The sequence below is a fragment of the Oncorhynchus keta genome, chromosome 35, assembly GCF_023373465.1.
Source record: "Oncorhynchus keta strain PuntledgeMale-10-30-2019 chromosome 35, Oket_V2, whole genome shotgun sequence".
NCBI lineage: Eukaryota > Metazoa > Chordata > Actinopteri > Salmoniformes > Salmonidae > Oncorhynchus > Oncorhynchus keta.
This window is the reverse complement of record NC_068455.1, coordinates 43738925-43755963: the sequence shown is the minus strand read 5'-3', so window position 1 is coordinate 43755963 and position 17039 is coordinate 43738925. Positions and strand designations below refer to the sequence as shown.

The window sequence follows — 17039 nt, the reverse complement described above, 5'->3', positions numbered from 1 at the left end:
AACTTTTTCACTCCGGACGCTTTATCTGGACATGGTTCGTCAGGACCTCCAACAGCCGAAGCTAAGTAGTAACATTAACATGATGCCTTCTAATTGCAGTCGCTGTACTCATAATATACAGGAGAACGATCGCCTTACGGCTAGGATAGCCGTGCTACAAGCCCAGCTTCAGACGCAATCGTTAGGCAAGTGTAGTTTTAGTGTAGGAAAGGATGAAACAGCGTCTGTGCCACCAGTAAGTACAGATAGTAGTATAAATCCCCTGACACAGTCCCCGCAGCCGGACAACTTTCTCACGGTTTCTGGAAGAAAATGCTGTAGGAATGCTCAACCGGTGTCGCTCATTCAGCCGACAGAAACTTTCAACCGGTTTTCTCCATTAAGCAGCGAGTCGGATAGGGCTACTTAATGTTAGATCCCTTACTTCAAAGGCCATTATAGTCAATGAACTAATCACTGATCATAATCTTGATGTGATTGGCCTGACTGAAACATGGCTTAAGCCTGATGAATTTACTGTGTTAAATGAGGCCTCACCTCCTGGCTACACTAGTGACCATATCCCCTGTGCATCCCGCAAAGGCGGAGGTGTTGCTAACATTTACGATAGCAAATTTCAATTTACAACAAAAAAAAAGACGTTTTTGTCTTTTGAGCTTCTCGTCATGAAATCTATGCAGCCTACTCAATCACTTTTTATAGCTACTGTTTACAGGCCTCCTGGGCCATATACAGCGTTCCTCATTGAGTTCCCTGAATTCCTATCAGACCTTGTAGTCATAGCAGATAATATTCTAATCTTTGGTGACTTTAATATTCACACGGAAAAGTCCACAGACCCACTCCAAAAGGCTTTCGGAGCCATCATTGACTCAGTGGGTTTTGTCCAACATGTCTCTGGACCCACTCACTGTCACAGTCATACTCTGGACCTAGTTTTGTCCCATGGAATAAATGTTGTGGATCTTAATGTTTTTCCTCATAATCCTGGACTATCGGACCGCCATTTTATTACGTTTGCAATTGCAACAAATAATCTGCTCAGACCCCAACCAAGGAACATCAAAAGTCATGCTATAAATTCACAGACAACACAAAGATTCCTTGATGTCCTTCCAGATTCCCTCTGTCTACCCATGGACGCCAGAGGTCAAAAATCAGTTAACCACCTAACTGAGGAGCTCAATTTAACCTTGCGCAATACCCTAGATGCAGTTGCACCCCTAAAAACTAAAAACATTTCTCATAAGAAACTAGCTCCCTGGTACACAGAAAATACCCGAGCTCTGAAGCAAGCTTCCAGAAAATTGGAACGGAAATGGCGCCACACCAAACTGGAAGTCTTCCGACTAGCTTGGAAAGACAGTACCGAAGAGCCCTTACTGCTGCTCGATCATCCTATTTTTCTAACTTAAATGAGGAAAATAAGAACAATCCGAAAATCCTTTTTGATACTGTCGCAAAGCTAACTAAAAAAGCAGCATTCCCCAAGAGAGGATGGCTTTCACTTTAGCAGTGATAAATTCATGAACTTCTTTGAGGAAAATATCATGATTATTAGAAAGCAAATTACGGACTCCTCTTTAAATCTGCGTATTCCTTCAAAGCTCAGTTGTCATGAGTCTGCACAACTCTGCCAGGACCTAGGATCAAGAGAGACGCTCAAGTGTTTTAGTACTATATCTCTTGATACAATGATGAATATAATAATGGCCTCTAAACCTTCAAGCTGCATACTGGACCCTATTCCAACTAAACTACTGAAAGAGCTGCTTTCTGTGCTTGGCCCTCCTATGTTGAACATAATACACGGCTCTCTATCCACATGATGTGTACCAAACTCACTAAAAGTGGCAGTCATAAAGCCTCTCTTGAAAAAGCCAAACCTTGACCCTGAAAATATTTAAAAAACTATCGGCCTATATCGAATCTTCCATTCCTCTCAATTTTTTTAGAAAAGGCTGTTGTGCAGCAACTCACTGCCTTCCTGAAGACAAACACTGTATACAAAATGCTTCAGTCTGGTTTTAGACCCCATCATGGCACTGAGACTGCACTTGTGAAGGTGGTAAATGACCTTTTAATGGCATTAATGGCATCAGAGAGATTGAAAACCCAAATTGGTCTACACGGACAAGTTCTGGCCTGGTTTAGATCTTATCTGTCGGAAAGATATCAGTTTGTCTCTGTGAATGGTTTGTCCTCTGACAAATCCACTGTAAATTTCGGTGTTCCTCAAGGTTCCGTTTTAGGACCACTATTGTTTTCACTATATATTTTACCTCTTGGGGATGTCATTCGAAAACATAATGTTAACTTTCACTGCTATGCGGATGACACACAGCTGTACATTTCAATGAAACATGGCGAAGCCCCAAAATTGCCCTCGCTAGAAGCATGTGTTTCAGACATAAGGAAGTGGATGGCTGCAAACGTTTTACTTTTAAACTCGGACAAAACAGAGATGCTTGTTCTAGGTCCCAAGAAACAAAGAGATCTTCTGTTGAATCTGACAATTAATCTTAATGGTTGTAGAGTCGTCTCAAATAAAACTGTGAAGGACCTCGGCGTTACTCTGGACCCTGATCTCTCTTTTGAAGAACATATCAAGACCATTTCAAGGACAGCTTTTTTCCATCTACGTAACATTGCAAAAATCAGAAACTTTCTGTCCAAAAATGATGCAGAAAAATTAATCCATGCTTTTGTCACTTCTCGGTTGGACTACTGCAATGCTCTACTTTCCGGCTACCCGGATAAAGCACTAAATAAACTTCAGTTAGTACTAAATACGGCTGCTAGAATCCTGACTAGAACCAAAAAAATTGATCATATTACTCCAGTGCTAGCCTCCCTACACTGACTTCCTGTCAAAGCAAGGGCTGATTTCAAGGTTTTACTGCTAACCTACAAAGCATTACATGGGCTTGCTCCTACCTATCTCTCTGATTTGGTCCTGCCGTACATACCTACACGTACGCTACGGTCACAAGATGCAGGCCTCCTAGTTACATTTACATTACATTTAAGTCATTTAGCAGACGCTCTTATCCAGAGCGACTTACAAATTGGTGCATACACCTTATGACATCCAGTGGAACAGCCACTTTACAATAGTGCATCTAAATCTTTTTAGGGGGGGGGGGGTGAGAAGGATTACTTACCCTATCCTAGGTATTCCTTGAAGAGGTGGGGTTTCAGGTGTCTCCGGAAGGTGGTGATTGACTCCGCTGTCCTGGCGTCGTGAGGGAGTTTGTTCCACCATTGGGGGCCAGAGCAGCGAACAGTTTTGACTGGGCTGAGCGGGAACTGTACTTCCTCAGTGGTAGGGAGGCGAGCAGGCCAGAGGTGGATGAACGCAGTGCCCTTGTTTGGGTGTAGGGCCTGATCAGAGCCTGGAGGTACTGAGGTGCCGTTCCCTCACAGCTCCGTAGGCAAGCACCATGGTCTTGTAGCGGATGCGAGCTTCAACTGGAAGCCAGTGGAGAGAGCGGAGGAGCGGGGTGACGTGAGAGAACTTGGGAAGGTTGAACACCAGACGGGCTGCGGCGTTCTGGATGAGTTGTAGGGGTTTAATGGCACAGGCAGGGAGCCCAGCCAACAGCGAGTTGCAGTAATCAAGATGGGAGATGACAAGTGCCTGGATTAGGACCTGCGCCGCTTCCTGTGTGAGGCAGGGTCGTACTCTGCGGATGTTGTAATTGTCCCTAGAATTTCTAAGCAAACAGCTGGAGGCAGGGCTTACTCCTATAGTGCTCCATTTTTATGGAACGGTCTGCCTACCCATGTCAGAGACGCAAACTCGGTCTCAACCTTTAAGTCTTTACTGAAGACTCATCTCTTCAGTGGGTCATATGATTGAGTGTAGTCTGGCCCAGGAGTGGGAAGGTGAACGGAAAGGCTCTGGAGCAACGAACCGCCCTTGCTGTCTCTGCCTGGCCGGTTCCCCTCTTTCCACTGGGATTCTCTGCCTCTAACCCTGTTACAGGGGCTGAGTCACTGGCTTACTGGGGCTCTCTCATACCGTCCCTGGGAGGGGTGCGTCACCTGAGTGGGTTGAGTCACTGATGTGGTCATCCTGTCTGGGTTGGTGCCCCCCCCTTGGGTTGTGCCGTGGCGGAGATCTTTGTGAGCTATACTCAGGCTTGTCTCAGGATGGTAAGTTGGTGGTTGAAAATATCCCTCTAGTGGTGTGGGGGCTGTGCTTTGGCAAAGTGGGTGGGGTTATATCCTTCCTGTTAGGTCCTGTCCGGGGATGTCCTCGGATGGGGCCACAGTGTCTTCTGACCCCTCCTGTCTCAGCCTCCAGTATTTATGCTGCAGTAGTTTATGCGTCGGGGGGCTAGGGTCAGTTTGTTAAATCTGGAGTACTTCTCCTGTCCGATTCGGTGTCCTGTGTGAATTTAAGTGTGCTCTCTCTAATTCTCTCTTTCTCTCTTTCTTTCTCTCTCTCGGAGGACCTGAGCCCTAGGACCATGCCTCAGGACTACCTGACATGATGACTCCTTGCTGTCCCCAGTCCACCTGACCGTGCTGCTGCTCCAGTTTCAACTGTCCTGCCTTATTATTATTGGACCATGCTGGTCATTTATGAACATTTGAACATCTTGGCCATGTTCTGTTATAATCTCTACCCGGCACAGCCAGAAGAGGACTGGCCACCCCACATAGCCTGGTTCCTCTCTAGGTTACTTCCTAGGTTTTGGCCTTTCGAGGGAGTTTTTCCTAGCCACCGTGCTTCTACACCTGCATTGCTTGCTGTTTGGGGTTTTAGGCTGGGTTTCTGTACAGCACTTTGAGATATCAGCTGATGTACGAAGGGCTATATAAATAAATTTGATTTGATGGCTTGGTTTTTGCTCTGACATGCACTGTCAACTGTGGGACCTTATAGAGAGTTTTTTTGCATTGTCATTATCGGGTGTTGTGCGAAGATTGCTGAAAAAAATGACATGACAAAATGTGGAAAAAGTCAAGGGGTCGGAATACTTTCCGAAAGCACTGCATAACTTTTGACTAAAACATGGCTTGCATTTGTTCACGGTCACATATCTCTCTCTATTATGCGTGTGAATACTGTGAGGACAGAGAAACGGAGTAGAGAAGAAACTAGAGGCCTGACTATTAATGTCTTCTCCTGACAGGTTCGGGACAGCGACAGAGCCATAAACACTTTTTGAGTGTGTGTGTGTGTGTGTGTGTTTGTGTATCCCTACTCTCCAATTATGGCCTTTGTTCTTTATGGGAACAGTGAACTGACAGCGCACATCATATACAGCACCAGTCAAAAGTTTGGACACACCTACTCATTCAAGGGTTTTTCTTTATTTGAACTATTTTCTACATTGTAGAATAATAGTGAAGACATCAACGCAATGAAATAACACATATGGAATCATGTAGTAAACAAAAAGTGGCAAACAAAGATTCTTCAAAGTAGGCACCCTTTGACTTGATGACAGCTTTGCACACTCTTGTTTTGCACAGCTTTGCACACTCTCCAGCTTCACCTGGAATGCTTTTCCAACAGTCTTGAAGGAGTTGCTGACCACTTGTTGGCCTTCACTCTGCGGTCCAACTCATCCCAAACCATCTCAATAGGGTTGAGGTCAGATGATTGTGGAGGGAGCACTCTATCACTCTCCTTCTTGGTTAAATAGACCTTACACAGCCCTCCGGGAGGTGTGTTGGGTCATTGTCCTGCTGAAAAACAAATGATAGTCCCACTAAGTGCAAACAAGATGGGATGGCGTATCGCTGCAGAATGCTGTGTCAGCCATGCTGGTTAAGCGTGCCATGAATTCTAAATAAATCACAGACAGTGTCACCAGCAAAGCACCCCCACACCATCACACCCCCTCCTCCATGCTTCACGATGGGAACTACACATGCGGAGATCATCCGTTCACCTACTCTGCATCTCACAAAAAATCTCACATTTAGAATCAACAGACCAAGGACAGATTTCCACCAGTCTAATGTCCGTTGCTTGTGTTTCTTGTCCCAAGCAAGTCACTTCTTATTGGTGTCCTTTAATAGCGGTTTCTTTGCAGAAATTTGACAATGAAGGAAGGCCTAATTCACACAGTCGCCTCTGAACAGTTGATGTTGAGACGTGTCTGTTACTTGAACTCTGTGAAGCATTTATTTGGTCTGCAATGTGAGTCCCAGTTAACTCTAATGAACTTATCCTCTTCAGCAGAGGTAACTCTGGGTCTTCCTTTCTTGTGGCGGTCCTCATGAGAACCAGTTTCATCATAGAGCTTGATGGTTTTTGCGACTGCACTTGAAGAAACTTTCAAAGTTCTTGAAATGTTCCAGATGAACTGACCTCCATGTCTTAAAGTAATGATGGACCGTCATTTCTCTTTCCTTATTTGAGCTGTTCTTGCCATAATATGGACTTGGTCTTTTACCAAATAGGGCTATCTTCTGTATACCACCCCTACCTTGTCACAACACAACTGATTGGCTCATTAAGAAGGAAAGAAATGACACAAATGAACTTTTAACGAGGCACACCTGTTAATTGGAATGCATTCCAGGTGACTACCCGATGAAGCCGGTTGAGAGAATGCCAAGAGTGTGCCAAGCTGTCATCAAGGCAAAGGGTGGCTACTTTGAAGAATCTCAAATGTAAAACATATTTTGATTGGTTTTTACACTTTTGTGGTTACTACATGATTCCATATGTGTTATGTCATAGTTTTGATTTCTTCACTATTATTCTACAATGTACAAAAAAAAGAAAAATGAGTAGGTGTGTCTAAACTTTTGACTGGTACTATATGTAAAGTACATTTGCCGTGTGAGTGGGTGCTACGTTCTGTGTATCCTCTGTGAGAGTGTGAGTGTGCATGCTCATTTCTGTGTGTGTGAGTATGTGTGAGTGCGCATCTGTGCACGTAGGATGAAGAGCGTGTGAGCGCTTCTCCGCTCATCCCACTCACAGACCGGGTCAGGCATCCATTTTAGGTTGCTTCTCAAATCTGCAGCCAGAGTGCGGTCCTACATTTTGTTTGGGAGGCAGCGAGACACCAGCCAGCGTGGCTGTGCTTTTTCACAGCCACAGCACTCCGGCTGCACGCTGCGATATCACACAGATCACCTATGAACACTCCTTTAATAGCGACTTATCCATGACTTTCAAAATACTTATTCTGTATATGTACATATGAATGCACGCAAGTATATGCATGTGTTACCTGCATGGGTTTTGCATGTTCAATATTGAACGGTAGGGGATTTTAGTAGCATTCAGAGCATTTTTCAATGTGGTGGTTATAAACTAAAGGGTGGATAAGTAGGACTAAGGGGTGTGTGTGTGTGTGTGTGTGTGTGTGTGTGTGTGTGTGTGTGTGTGTGTGTGTGTGTGTGTGTGTGTGTGTGTGTGTGTGTGTGTGTGTGTGTGTGTGTGTGTGTGTGTGTGTGTGTGTGTGTGTGTGTGTGTCTGTGTGTGTGTGTGTGTGCGCGTGTGTGGGGCATGTGCGTGTGTGTGTGTGTGTGTGTGTGTCTGTGTGTGTGTGTGTCTGTGTGTGTGTCTGGGTGTGTGTGTCTGGGTGTGTGTGTGTGTGCACGTGTGTGTGTGCATGTGTGTGTGTGTGTGTCTGTGTGTGTGTGTGTGTGTGTCTGTGTGTGTGTGCGCGCGCGCGTGCGTGTATGTGCGTGTGTGTCTGTGTGCATGTGTGTGTGTGTGTGTGAGATAAAATACAGACTATGGGGATAATAGAGATATATATCACTGATAGTTCAACTCAAGAGTATGCTGAGACACAACGTGGTGCAAGGACATACAGTTGAAGTCGGAAGATTACATACACTTGAGCCAAATACATTTAAACTCAGTTTTTCACAATTCCTGACATTTAATCCTGGTAAAAATTCCCTGTTTTAGGTCAGTTAGGATCACCACTTTATTTCAAGAATGTGAAATGTCAGAATAATAGTAGAGAGAAGGATTTATTTCAGCTTTTATTTCTTTCATCACATTCCCAGTGGGTCGGAAGTTTACATACACTCAATTAGTATTTGGTAGCATTGCCTTTAAATTGTTTAACTTGGGTCAAACGTTTCGGGTAGCCTTCCACAACCTTCCCACAACAAATTGTGTGAATTTTGTCCCATTCCTCCTGACAGAACTGGTGTAACTGAGTCAGGTTTGTAGGCCTCCTTGCTCGCACACGCCTTTTCAGTTCTGCCCACACATTTTCTATAGGATTGAGGTCAGGGCTTTGTGATGGCCACTCCAATACCTTGACTTTGTTGTCCTTAAGTAATTTTGCCACAACTTTGGAAGTATGCTTGGGGTCATTGTCTATTTGGAAAACCCATTTGCGACCAAGCCTTAACTTCCTGACTGATGTCTTGGGATGTTGCTTCAATATATCCACATCATTTTCCTTCCTCATGACGCTATCTATTTTGTGAGTGCACCAGTCCCTCCTGCAGCAAAGCACCCACACAACATGATGCTGCCAACCCCCGTGCTTCAAGGTTGGGATGGTGTTCTTCGGCTTGCAAACATCCCCCTTTCCCTCCAAACATAACAATGGTCATTACGGCCAAACAGTTCTATTTTTGTTTCATCAGACCAGAGGACATTTCTCAAAAAAGTATGATCTTTGTCCCCATGTGCAGTTGCAAACCGTAGTCTGGCTTTTTAATGGCGGTTTTGGAGCAGTGGCTTCTTCCTTGTTGAGCGGCCTTTCAGGTTATGTCGATATAGGACTTGTTGTACTGTGGAAATAGATATTTTTGTACCTGTTTCCTCCAGCTTCTTCACAAGGTCCTTTGCTGTTGTTCTGGGAATGATTTGCATTTGTTGCACCAAAGTACGTTCATCTTTAGGAGGCAAAAAGAGTCTCCTTCCTGAGTGGTTTGACGACTGCATGGTCCCATGGTGTTTATACTTGCGTACTATTGTTTGTACATATGAACGTGGTACCTTCAGGCATTTGGAAATTGCTCCCAAGGATGAGCCAGACTTGTGGAGGTCTACAATTTTTTTCTGGAGGTCTTGGCTGATTTCTTTTGATTTCCCCATGATGACAAGCAAAGAGGCACTGAGTTTGAAGGTAGGCCTTGAAATACCTCCAATTGACCCCTCCAATTGACTCAAATGATGTCAATTACCCTATCAGACGCTTCTAAAGCCATGACACAATTGTCTGGCATTTTCCAAGCTGTTTATAGGCACAGTCAACTTAGTGTATGTAAACTTCTGACCCACTGGAATTGTGATACAGTGAGTTAGTCATAAGTGAAGTAATCTGTCTGTAAACATCAAAAAATAAATGACTTGTGTCATGCACAAAGTAGATGTCCTAACCGATTTGCCAAAACTATAGTTTGTTAACAAGAAATTTGTGGAGTGGTTGAAAAACAAGATTTAATGACTCCAACCTAAGTGTATGTAAAACTCCCGACTTCAACTGTACGTTGACACATAGATGGACACACACAGACAGGCACACAGTCAAAGACCACACATAGGGAAGGACAGGAGTGTCATGGACCAAGCCAAGGTGATGAATTGGATAAGGCATTCCTTAGTGACTGTAAAAGAGCACAGGTACTCTACACCCTTTAGAGCCCCGAAAAGAGCAGTTCTGCCCCCATTGAAGAACGCCTGGGTTTCTCCTCTAGACTTTTTTTTTTCACACACACAGCTCTTTAAGCCAGGCTCTCTTATCAGAGGGCACACTTGCTTCGCCAAGGCTCCGATCACATACGCAGGCGCACGCACGCACGCACGCACACGCACACACACAAAGGTGCACACACGCACGGGCGCAGGCACGCACACACACTCAATGCACTCTGGCTGGCTTGTTAAAAACCATTGTTCTACACACAGAACGGAACGCGGTCACACCCTCCCCCAACTTCCTACAAACCCCTAGCCCACCTCACCCCATTCCCCCCGCCACGCTTCTCCCCTTAATCAAACCCTCCCATCCCTCCTTTCTTCCCCATAGCTCAGGAGAGACACTGCAGGAGAGAGACAGAGAAGGAGAACATATGAAAAGGAAGAGAGAGAGAGGAGAGGGAGAGAGAAGTAGAGGGAGGAGAGAGAGATGGAGAAAGAGAGAGAAATGTAGAGGGATTGAGGGAGAGGGAAAGACAGGAGAGAGAGAGGTAGAGAGATATGGAGACAGAGAGAGAGAGAGGGGGGGGGAGAGAGAGACAGAGAGTGTGTGTGTGTGTGGGGGGGACGTTATGGTGCTCCTTAGCACAGCAGCGCTGCTCCAGAAGTCTTTGATGTTCCGCACATTTCAAATTTCATTATAGCGAATTCTCCACCTCCTCCTCTCCTCATCCCCCTCTCCTCTCCTCCATGCCCTCCCCTCTTCTCACGCTTAAACAAGCTTTTCTGCCTCTCTCTTTTTGTTGTTGCTTTAAATACGCACACTATCTTTTTTTGTGCCGCTGTACCGAAGTTAAGAAACTGAAAGCCCTGCAAAAGGAAGGAGCCTTGTAAGGGTTAATTATTCATTGGGCTGTGTGTACGTGCGTCTGTGTGTGTGGCAGAATCTTGGGCAGCCTCTAGTACCTATTGCCAAGCCAACCACATCTCTCCAAGGATGAGGATGTGCTTTTAGGGGGGCACACACACATACGGGCACTGTACATACACACACAGACACGCACGCACACACATAAGCACACACAGTCATGCTTGCAGTGGACGTGCGTGCAGTACACACACACACACACACACACACACACACACACACACACACACACACACACACACACACACACACACACACACACACACACACACCACCAAATCGTAATGAGACGGCAGAGCAATAGTAATTTCACATTACATCAGCTATTTTGCAACGGACAGATTCTTTGAAATCCATCAGATGTGCTTTGGCACTGTACGAATGAGGACTTGAGGTATATAGAAAAGACTAACCATTTAAGTTATCACAGAGAGACGGAAGTCCTTCTATGGCAGGGTTCAATTCATTAAGGTATGCAACGAAAAACATTTTGCAGCACAAATCGGAAATAAGTGTTTCTTATTGGACAAGTGGTCCTTCTCTGTTTTATTCCGTTTTTGTCCATTTCAGTGCCTAATGAACATGACCCAGGCTTACAAAACAAATCTTTCTCTACAATATGCAATTGTTCAAAACTAACCAACAAGGCCACAAGCTCCCTGAGAAGCAAACGTTTGTTTCAACAGTTTATTGTCAACTGCTTTGACCGTTGTGATCTTGAACGGCCCCCTATCTGCACATACAGCCAATGAATGGGGTTAGCGGTTAGCCTCTCAATGACAATGACTGGGCTTAGCAGTTAGCCTCTCAATGGCAATGACTGGGGTTAGTGGTTAACCTCTCAATGACAATGACTGGGGTTAACAGTTAGCCTCTAAAGCCCTGATCTTTTCTACTGGAGGCCAGTTTGTGAAACAAGCCATCTCGCCTATTCACCCCATCTTAGATTGACACAATGTGCCTCTCTCTCTCTCTCTCTCTCTCTCTCTCTCTCTCTCTCTCTCTCTCTCTCTCTCTCTCTCTCTCTCTCTCTCTCTCTCTCTCTCTCTCTCTCTCTCTCTCTCTCTCTCTCTCTCTCTCTCTCTCTCTCTCTCTCTCTCTCTCTCTCTCTCCTCTCTCTCTCTCTCTCTCTCTCTCTCTCTCTCTCTCCTCTCTCTCTCTCTCTCTCAGGCCGCCCCATCCCGCATACGGGATCGTGACTACAGCCTCAAGCTCATTACCATAACGCAACATTAGCGATTTCTGAAAATTGCAAAATAAATGAAATAAATATGCCTGTCCTCAAGCTTATCCTTTTCTTAACAATCCTGTCGTCTCAGATTTTCAAAATATGCTTTAGAACCAGAGAAAATCAATAATTTGTGTAAGAGTGGTGATAGCTAGCTTAGCATTTAGCGTTAGCATTTAGCACGCAACATTCACAAAACCAGCAAAGGGATCAAATAAAATAATTTACCTTTGAAGAACTTCAGATGTTTCAATGAGGAGACTCTCAGTTACATAGCAGATGTCCAGTTTTTCCTGAAAGATGCTTGTGTAGGACACAACGTTCCGTTTTGTTACTATGCATTTGGCTACCGAAACTAACCGAAAATTCAGTCACCTAAACGTCGAACTTTTTCCGAATTAACTCCATAATATCGACTGAAACATGGAAAACGTTGTTTGAATCAATCCTCAAGGTGTTTTGTCATATATCTCTTCATTGAAATGCCAGTCCTAGAAGCGTGCATTCTTCTCTGATTCGGATGGAAAAATACTGGGACCTGACTTTTGCGCACCAACTTCCACGCAGACACCATGCGGGACACATGGTAATTGTAGGCTCTTATGGCCAATCTTCCAATGATATGCCTACAAATACGTCACAATGCTGCAGACACCTGGGGGAAACGATAGGAAGTGTCCGTTGATTCCTGTGCCATTCACAGCCATATAAGGAGATCTTGGAAAACGTGCCTTCAGAAATCCTGTTGATTTCCTGGTGACTCAAACATCTTGGTTTTGCCTGTAGATATTGTTCTATGGCACTCACAGTGAAAATCTTTGCAGTTCTGGAAACGTCAGAGTGTCTTCTTTCCAAAACTATCAATTCCAAGCATAGTCGAGCATCTTTTCGTGACAAAATATCGCGCTAAAAACGGGCACGTCTTTTTATCCAAAAATGAAATACTGCCCCTAGAGTTCTAACAGGTTAATCCAAACCGACTCTGAGACGCACATGTATTGCCTAATCCATTCCTCCATCCCGTCCTAAATGGGATTCATAGGAAATGAGGGGAATGGGATCGCCATGGTAACTGATCGGTCCCAGGGTCAGCGGTCATGGACTGGTGGGCTGTCAGGCTGCTGTGACAGCGACCCCCCCCCACCTCCCTAGCCTTGGCCTTGGGCAGGGGTCAAATGTCAGGCAGGGGTGGCAGCTGGGACCAAAGAGAGGGGACAAGGGGAGCTAGGAAGGGGACAGGGAGGGGATGCAATCAGATCACAGAGCCGAGACTGAAAGGCTGTCAAAAGGCCGCTGAGCCCCCCCACACACACACACAAACTGATTCAGAGGGGTCAGGTTAAATGCGGAAGACAAATTGAATGCATTCAGTTGTGCAACTGACTAGGTATCCCCTTTCCTTTCCTAAATCGTAATGAGACACATTACTGTTCTCAAATGCTCTCCATCCAAACCCACTGAGCTCGAGCTGTTTTGCAAGGAGGAATGGGAAAAAATGTCAGTCTCTCGATGTGCAAAACTGATAGAGACATACCCCAAGCGACTTACAGCTGTAATCGCAGCAAAAGGTGGCGCTACAAAGTATTAACTTAAGGGGGCTGAATAATTTTGCACGCCCAATTCTTCAGTTTTTGAAATGTTAAAAAAGTTTGAAATATCCAATAAATGTCTTTCCACTTCATGATTGTGTCCCACTTGTTGTTGATTCTTCACAAAAAAATACAGTTTTATATCTTTATGTTTGAAGCCTGAAATGTGGCAAAAGGTCGCAAAGTTCAAGGGGGCCGAATACTTTCGCAAGGCACTGTATTATGAACCCCCCAGAGGGGTGAAGGGCTAGGTCCGTCTATCCGTCCAGACTGTCACAGAAGGACAGTAGGACATGCCCTGCCACCTCTGTAACCTCAGTGTCTGCCAAGAGCCCAGTGATCTGACTCAACAGAAAACAAGAGGGACAACAGAGTCCCGCTCAGTCACAAACCCCGCTGATGCCTCTGCTGTGTCAAGCATTTCACTGTCTCCTCGGTGCAACTGATGCGAAGAGGCCCAAAATGGCACCTCTGTAGACTAAAGGGTCAGACACACTTAGAAACCTGACTGCCGATAGGTACTTACCACCTCTGCCTAGAGTGATGGAAGTTAACTTTCTGTTGTTCACATAGAACAGTTCTACCTCCAATTTGCTTTGTTTAAATACTCCAGGCCACAAGGTGGCAGTGGCTTGTTGACTTGTGCCTGTAGCTATTAAGCTAATTAATGTTCTAACATTGTTGCTAGCTAGCTAGAATATGTAGTAAGCCCTTGTTGATACTAACCAGATGGCCTCAACTAGATATAATTACATCACAATGGATTTGTTTTTGAATTAAGCTGCCTGTTAACTGTAGAGAGTCGTGGAGTACCTAGCTACATTGTGCTAAATGGTGATGCTAACCATTTAGCTAATGTTAGCTAGCAAGCAGGAAGGGATAATGCTAAGTGAGGATCCTTGAAAATGAAAATGGTTAAGGTAAGGGTTAAGGTTAGGTAAGGGTTATTTTTCAGTTTAGGGTTCAGGGTAGGGATGTCCCAAGGATCCCGAATGCACTAACCATGGAATGGAGAGTGAATTAAATTATTTCATCAAAATCTTGATATATCACTAGCTTGGTAAAACATTTAGTGTTGTGTGCATTGTGCTTACCACCCCATTTGTTTCATATGAAGTGTGTGTGACTGCCTGGTGCACATTATCAAACTCAACCTAACAAACAAAAAATCCTTCAAGCACAAGATTCCTTAGCTAGATGTAAAGATGTATTATAAGGCTTTATTTTTTTAGTTAAAACAATTCTCGTGAAATAGAGGTTGGACAACACCGGGGAAAAGTGCCCTCTTTTTTCCTTTTTCTTGTCACTTTTGTTGGCTTTCCCATGTGGAGGTTTGTGTTCTCTGATTGGCTCAAAGTCAAGTTCTCGACCACTGACGAGCATTGCGAACTGCAAACTGCAGGTTCGTCGGTACCAGGTCGGAACACAGCAGGGGCGTCTTTTATTCTAGCAAGAGAAGGAACGGCCTCCTACGGTGCTACAGTAAGTACCTGGTTCTATGATATTGAAGGGTTATCATTTGCTAGCAATGAATCATGACTTGCTGGAGACAAGTGAACCCGAGGAGCAAAAATTAGTCCGTGTTTTTACACAGCGGCACTTGTGATATCAAAATTCCCTAATAATGACGTAATGTCAATGTAAAGCAGAGATTCAGGTTTGTTTAAACCAGTATTTCCCAAACTCGTACCAGGAGACCCTGGTTTTTGCGCTAACACTACACAGCTGGTTCAAATAATCGCAGCTTGACGATGAGTTCATCATCATTATTATTATTATTATTATTATGTAGTGCTAGGGCAAAAAACAAAACTGTTATCCTAGTGTAAGAGGCAACGTGTTAGAAGTGTAGTGTTAGATCATAGTGTATGTGAGTACACTGACAAAACAATAGGAACACCTACTCTATCCACGACATAGACTGACCAGGTGAAAGCTATGATCCCTTATTGATGCCACCTGTTAAATCCACTCCAATCAGTGTAGATGAAGGGAAGGAGACAGGTTAAAGAAGGATTTTTAAGCCTTGTGACATTAATACATGGATTGTGTGTGTGTGTGTGTGTGTGTGTGTGTGTGTGCCATTCAGAGGGTGAATGGGCAAGACAAAAGATGTAAGTGCCTTTGAACGGGTTTTGGTAGTAGGTGCCAGGAGACTAGCTGACTCAAAGAGAGAGAAAGACGGTAGTTGAACAGTTTTGAACAAACTGATTTCTTCAAAAATGAAGAAGAAGCAAGAGAGAGAGAGAGAGAGACATTATTTTTCACTTTCACTTACTTAGCTAGCAAATGCAACTAGCTAGTTTAGCCTACTCAAACACCCGGATCAAACAGAGGGATGCTATGTTAGCCAGCTGGCTATGCCTATCCAATACTGGAACTCTTCCAAGTCAAGATAAGATTTTGGTTTTACACCTTTATTGCCACCGGGGCTCGTAGATGTAACTGCTAAACTGCTTACTGACTGTACTGCATGATTGTAGCGGCTTTACTGATGCGTTAGTTCTATTAGCTACGGTATGCTGACTATGACGTTACTTTAGCTAATATGGTGACAAACATGTAGGCTGTGTGTAGAGGTCAGGGCTTATGATATGGCTTTCACCTGGTGACAGACAGCTGTTATGCATTGAAGTCCACAAGCGAAGGGAAAAGGTGAGAGAAGGGGAGCGCCTAGACGCTCCAAGGAATACAACGTGGCTGCTATGAAAGTGAATTGTGTTTACATGTGATCAGGGTGTATCCATTCCACTGATTCTGTTGAAAAAATGTTTCTTAAACTCCAGAAAATGGAATGAAACGGGGATAAACATACCTTCATTTGTCCAATAGAAACTCTCGTTTGTAAATTGTTGGACTAATGATCACACCCTAGACCAGCTAGATGCAGGCAAGAGTGTGCAAGGCGCTATTAAATGTGTTAGTCTGTCAACTAAAACAATTATCTCGACCTGTGTGCACCTACGTTGGAAACGTTCATTCATAAGCTAGGTTGTAGCAACCTCGTGGTGGGTATAGGGAACGTTCGAGTATCATGTAGTAGCCTAAACCTATCGAGGTCACATTGAGCTGGGTGAATTGAATATGAATGACAGTCATCCCAATATGCTGTCATAGAAATAAGGCCACGCTCATAAAAAAAATAAATAATAATAATTGTCCTCCCTCATCTTAAACGGCACCGACCGCCACTGGTGCGTGTGTGCGCGTGCGTGCGTCTATGTGTGTGTGAGTGCACACGGGTGTGGGTGTGTGTGTGTTTGTTCGTGTAGTTAGCGTAGGGTTAGAAGGTTTTTCAGTACCTCTTGGTAGGCTTGTCTGGTGTTGAGAGCCAGCTCCTGTTGAGAGGGACTGGAGGCGTAAATGGCTGAACGGTACTGGGTTCCATAGTCTGCCTGCTGCTTCATCCCTGAAAGCACACCGACGAGACAGACAACGCAGGTAATTGTAGTAGAAGTGCCAACAAACATTGTGATATACACATCATATTTTTGCCATGAAGGAGCAGACTTGACTGGTCAAGATTGTAGCATACATTTTCTACATCGCCTAGCTACATTTCCATACTGTATGAAAAAATTATTCAAATTGTAAGTGAATTGAAATTACATTGGTCATTGAGTTACCCATTTAAACATCTCCGTGCGTCTATTTCTATAAAAGTGCAGCTCTTTCTCTTGTGTTGTCGACACAGTAGTGGAGGACAGG

At 44.4% G+C, this 17039-nt stretch overlaps 1 protein-coding gene across 2 annotated transcripts in view; it reads right to left on the bottom strand.

Moving 5' to 3' along the window:
- The window catches only part of msrab (methionine sulfoxide reductase Ab), a 46788-nt gene that overhangs the window by 3622 nt on the left and 26127 nt on the right, over positions 1 to 17039 (bottom strand). For both annotated transcript variants that reach the window (XM_035752695.2, XM_035752696.2), the window contains exon 5: positions 16634 to 16740. In XM_035752695.2, the coding sequence (XP_035608588.1) occupies positions 16634 to 16740 (107 nt within the window). The remainder of the gene's footprint in view (positions 1 to 16633; positions 16741 to 17039) is intronic.